The sequence below is a fragment of the Pristiophorus japonicus genome, chromosome 9, assembly GCF_044704955.1.
Source record: "Pristiophorus japonicus isolate sPriJap1 chromosome 9, sPriJap1.hap1, whole genome shotgun sequence".
NCBI lineage: Eukaryota > Metazoa > Chordata > Chondrichthyes > Pristiophoridae > Pristiophorus > Pristiophorus japonicus.
In genome coordinates this window covers 66,902,513-66,907,964 of record NC_091985.1, presented here as the reverse complement: position 1 = coordinate 66,907,964, position 5,452 = coordinate 66,902,513, and the positions used below count along the sequence as shown (strand labels likewise).

Sequence of the window (5,452 nt, the reverse complement as noted above, 5' to 3'; positions counted from 1 at the left end):
AGTGCATGGAATACTTGTATATCATGCCTCGACTAAAAGGCAAGAGCAAGGAAGTTATGCTTGAACTGTATAAAACACTGGTTAGGCCACAGCTGGAGTACAGTGTGCAGTTCTGGTCACCACATTACAGGAAAGATGTGATTGCACTGGAAAGGGTGCAGAAGAGATTTACAAGAATGTTGCCTGGACTGGAGAATTTTGGCTATGAGGAAAGATTGGAGTTGCTGGGACTGTTTTTTCTGAGGGGAGACCTGATTCAGGTGTATAAAATTATGAGGGGTTTGGATCGAGTGGATAAGAACCACTGGTTTCCTTTGGCAAAGGGGTCAACAGCCAGGGGATATAGATTTAAAGTAATTGGGGGGAAGTTTAGAGGAGGGGACATTTCTTCAGTGGGGGGGGGGGGTCTGGAACTCAGTGCCTCAAAAGGGTGGTAGAGGCAGAAACCCTCACCACATTTAAAAAATACTTGGATATGCACTTAAAATGCCATAATCTCAGGATTATGGACCAAGAGCTGGAAAGTGGGATTCGGCTGGATAGCTCTTGGTCGGCCAGCGTGGACACGATGGGCCAAAATGGTTTCCTTACGTGTTGTAAATTTCTATAATTCTATGATTAAATTGCAGCTGCCACCTGTCTGCTAACTTCTTGAAGTTTTTTGCAGTCCTTCTCAAACTTTCTATTTCTACTGCTACATTTGTAACTTGTACTGAAGCTATAACACGGGGCTACATGCATGCTAAGCTGTTGATCAGACTACAGACACAGCTAATTGATCCCACAACCAACAGATCAGGTCAGATCTCTGCAGTCCTGCCTCATCCAGTTCACAACTAAGCCATGATCAGGAGGAGAAAGTTCCCTGAATATCCCCGTCCTCAAATGATGGCGAAACCGAGCATGCAAGTGCAAAAGGCAAGGCTGAAACGTTCACATCTGCAGCCAGACATGCCAAGTGGATGATCTATTTCTGCCTCCTCCTGAGGTCCCCACCATCGCAGAAGCCAGTCTTCAGCCAATTCGATTCATTCCACATGATATCAAGAAGTGGCTGAGTGCACTGAATACAGCAAAGGCTATGGGCCCTGACAACATCCCTACTATCGTGCTAAAGACTTGTGCTCCAGAACAAGCTGTGCCTCTAGCCAAGCTGTTCCAGTACAGCTACAACATTAGCATCTACCCGACAATGTGGAAAATTGCCCAGGTATATCCTGTTCACAAAAAGCAGGACAAATCCAATCCGGTCAATTTCCACCCCATCAGTCTACTCTCAATCATCAACAAAGTGCTGGAAGGGCCGACAGTGCTATCAAGCAGCACCTATTTCCCAATAACCTGCTCACCGATGCTCAGTTTGGGATCCACCAGGACTATTCGGCTCCAGACCTCATTACGGGCTCAAAGGAGTTCCTCAGGATAATGTCCTAGGCCCAACCATCTTCAGCTGCTTCATCAATGACCTTCCCTCCATCATATGATCAGAAGTGGGGATGTTTGCTTATGATTGCATAGTGGTCAGTTCCATTCACAACTCCTCAGATAATGAAGCAGTCCGTGCCCGTGTGCAGCAAGACCTGATTAATATTCAGATTTGGGCTGATAAGTCGCAAGTATATTTGTGCCCGGCAATGACCATTTCCAACAAGAGAGAGAGTTTAATCACCTGTCCTTGATGTTCAATAGCATTCCCATCATCAAATCCCCGATCATCAATCAACATCCTGGGGGGGGTGGGGGGGTCACCATTGACCAGAATCTTAACTGAACCAGCCACATAAATACTGTAGCTACAAGAGCAGGTCAAAGGCTGGGCATTGTGTGGCAAATAACTTACCTGCTGAATTCCCAAAGCCTTGAAACTATCTACAAGGTACAAGTCCATTCAATCATCAGCAAAGTAATGAGGGTGTCATTGACAATACCATCAAGCGGCACTTACTCACCAATAACCTTCACCAAGATGCACTGCAGCAACTCGTTGAGACTTCTTCAACAGCAGCTCTCAAACCTGCGACCTCTACCACATAGAAGGAAATGGGCAGAAGATACATGGAAGCACCACCACCTCCAAATTCCCCAGCAAGTCACACAACTTCCTGACCTGGACATATATTGCCATTCCTTCATTGTCGCTGGGTCAAAATCCTCAAACTCCTTATCGAACAGCACCATGGAAGTATCTTCACCACATGTACTGCAGCGGTTCACGAAGGCAGCTCACCATCACCTTCTCAAGGGCAATTAGGGATGGGCATGCATGCTGGCCTTGACAACAATGCCCACATCCCATAAATGAACAAATTAAAAAAGCCAAGGGCATAAATTTATCACAAGAATGGAGAGAGAAGAGTGTTGTGAGGAGATAAAATGCCATATTAGGAACAGTAGCAGAATCCAAAATAGCTTTTAAAAGGAAAGTGTACAAATATTTGAAAATAAAAGGATATGAAGCAATGAGACTGAATAGCTGTCCCAGAGAACCAGCACAGGCATGGTGGCTTCCCAGTGTCCCGCATGATGTAAAAATTATGAGGAAGCGAGATAGGTGTATGAGAGAGAAAGGAATAGGAGGACATGTCGACAAGCCGAGGTGAAATAAATAGTGGAAGGAGCCTCTTGTGGAGCACAAACACCAGCATATCTGCCCAATTCTGTGCTATACATTATTTCTAATTCTTTGTAAGAGTGCATGAAAACAGATTGATCACTGCAGACAAATATAGGTTTCTAGAATGCAGCACCTTTAAAAATAAAAACTCATGCTGGTTAAAATATCAAATTTCTTAATTACTTTGCACGCTTCGAAAATGAATTTAATGCCAAAATACTCAAGGGCTAGCAGAGGCTTTAGACATCTTCATTGGTCCAATCTGGTCTTTCTGCTCCATCGGGTACTGGATTAAACGGTTCTTGAAAGGGAATTTACGCTAGAACACCAACATTTGTCAGCGCACTCCTGCAAATCCCCAAAACTGTAAATAAACTATCTACAGTCCTGAAGACATCAGTAACTAATGCCCCATCTTTCCCTTGAACATCAGACATCACAATTACTGAATGAAACTTAGTTACAAATTGTAAACATTAAATTCAGAACCCAAGTCTTGGTAAGCAAAATGCTCGTAGACTCATTACATGCTTATAACCATACAATAAACTTGAAAAATTAGAACAAACCTATCCTACACTTAAGATCTGTAAATGTCTTGTATCAATAATGTCTAACATTATTGGATTTACTTGCATCGTATGAAAGAATCTAAATAAACCTCAGAACAAGTCAAACTTCAGTAGTTATATAAATGTCCTGAGTAGCAACTTCATCTAATTTCCATTTGCTGCTTGACAACATGTTCTTGTATCTTGCAACATCTTGTTTACAACAGTAAATGTAATTTCATTATTTTTGCCAAATCCCAGTTCAACGTTGGGTTAGAATACCCCATGGGAGCTGATTTCAAATGTGATCTATATAATAGACAACCAACTTCCATCAAAACACTGCCGGAACATCAACATCCAGCATTGTCTACATAACTAATCACAAAAGGAAAAACAAAAAAAAGAGGGCAGTTATAAGTGTCTGGAGTGTCCCCCAGATCGGGGGGCACTCGATCTAATGTTTATTTTGTACTCCCCAAAAGAGTTGTCTACATAACTGTTAACTTCCTGTTGTCGGTGGGTTACCCAACCCCTATTTATTATAAAATTTATATTTCTTTCTTGACCAATATGGCTCAAGTAGCTATGCAACCCAACCTGAAGCGTGTTCCCACTTCTCCAACTGGAGTTCGATTGCATCTTATGCAAAATATGTTGTTAACTGTGGACTGAATATGATGCTGCCTAACCAAAGTTCATGATCTGATTTAATCTTCAGCTTCGTATCATCGCCGGCAATAACAACAACATTAACAACATGATGACTGGACACGGCTGCCTCCGCTGACAGCCCCCTTTCCAGACTCGGGTGACACTCGGCGGAGGCCTTTCCCGCTGCGCGCACGGTGCGGAGCGCCGGGCCCGACAACAGAGCCTCGGCCGACTAGCAGCAGCTCCCCAGCAGCGCGGACAGCGAGGCCGAGGCCGAGGCCCCGGCCCCGGTTCACCATCACTTCCAACAGCGAGGGCTCCACCTACCGCCACTCTTCGCTTCCACCTTCGCGTGAGGAAAGAGGAAATCGTGGACGAGCCGGAGGTCCTGGAAGTAGCAGAAATGCAGGAGGCTGCAGGACATGGTGAGGGCGCCTCGGCCGAGACTCTTGCCCTCAGCTGGCTCCGGGTCATGGGTGGCAACGATCAGAGCCAGCCGCTAACGCGCAGGCGCAGTGGACGCGTCGGCCAATTATTCACCTCGGCGGAAGCGTGGGCGGCTAAAAGGGGCAGTCCCCTCCACCGAGTGGCTGTGTTTTAAAGGCACAGCGCTACAGTTTTAGTTTAACTCCTTAGTATTTGTCCTGGTGGCATTGGATTTCCATTTAATCTCATCCAGTGATCAAATCAGAAAAAGAATCTGAGCTCCATGCCTCTTTCGTTTTTTTAAATATTTATCATCCTCTACTTCTCTGGCATAATTTTCCTTTTGGGAAATGATACTCAAAAGCCTCCACTATTTCTTCACTGGTTTCCCTCAGAATTCCCAGATAGAACTGGTCCCAGTGATTTATCGACCTTAATTTTGAATAATTTCTTTGAATTCAGCCTTGGCTCAGTGGTAGCACTCTCATCCGTGAGTCAGAAAATTATGGGTTCATGCCCGACTTTACAGATTTTAGCACATCATTTTGGCTGACAGCTGAGATGTTAAAATGGGGATCATGTCTTCCTTCTCAGGTAGATGTATCGATCCCATGGCACTATTTAAAGAATAACTTGCCTGTTATGTTTGGTAACATAACATTGACTCCATTTCAAAAAAGTAATGAATTGGCTGTGAATCACTTTGAGGATGTGAAAGGCAGTACATAAGAACATAAGAAATGGGAGCAGGAGTAGGCCATACGCCCCCTCGAGCCTGCTCCGCCACTCAATAAGATCATGGTTGATCTGATCATGGACTCAGCTCCACTTCCCTGCCCACTCCCCTTATCCCCTTATTGATTAAGAAACCATCTATTTCTGTCTTAAATTTATTCAATGTCCCAGCTTCCACATCTCTCTGAGGCAGCGAATTCCACAGATTCACAATCCTCTGAGAAGAAATTTCTCCTCATCTCTGTTTTAAATGGGTGGCCCCTTAGTCTAAGATCGTGCCCTCTAGTTCGAGACTCCCCCATCAGTGGAAACATTCTCTCTGCATCCACCCTGTCAAGCCTCCTCATAATCTTATACGTCTCAATAAGATCACCTCTCATTCTTCTGAATTCCAATGTGTAGAGGCCCAACCTACTCAACCTTTCCTCATAAGTCAACACCCTCGTCTCCGGAATCAACCTAGTGAACCTTC

The 5,452-nt window shown here is 44.5% G+C and overlaps 1 protein-coding gene across 1 annotated transcript in view; it reads right to left on the bottom strand.

The window, feature by feature from the left end:
• Window positions 1–4,307, bottom strand: part of rab3gap2 (RAB3 GTPase activating protein subunit 2 (non-catalytic)) — a 127,667-nt gene extending 123,360 nt beyond the window's left edge. Inside the window, exon 1 of the mRNA XM_070889431.1 lies at window positions 4,147–4,307. Within this exon, the coding sequence (XP_070745532.1) occupies window positions 4,147–4,243 (97 nt within the window). The 5' untranslated portion in view covers window positions 4,244–4,307. The remainder of the gene's footprint in view (window positions 1–4,146) is intronic.
• Window positions 4,308–5,452: the final 1,145 nt, after the last annotated feature.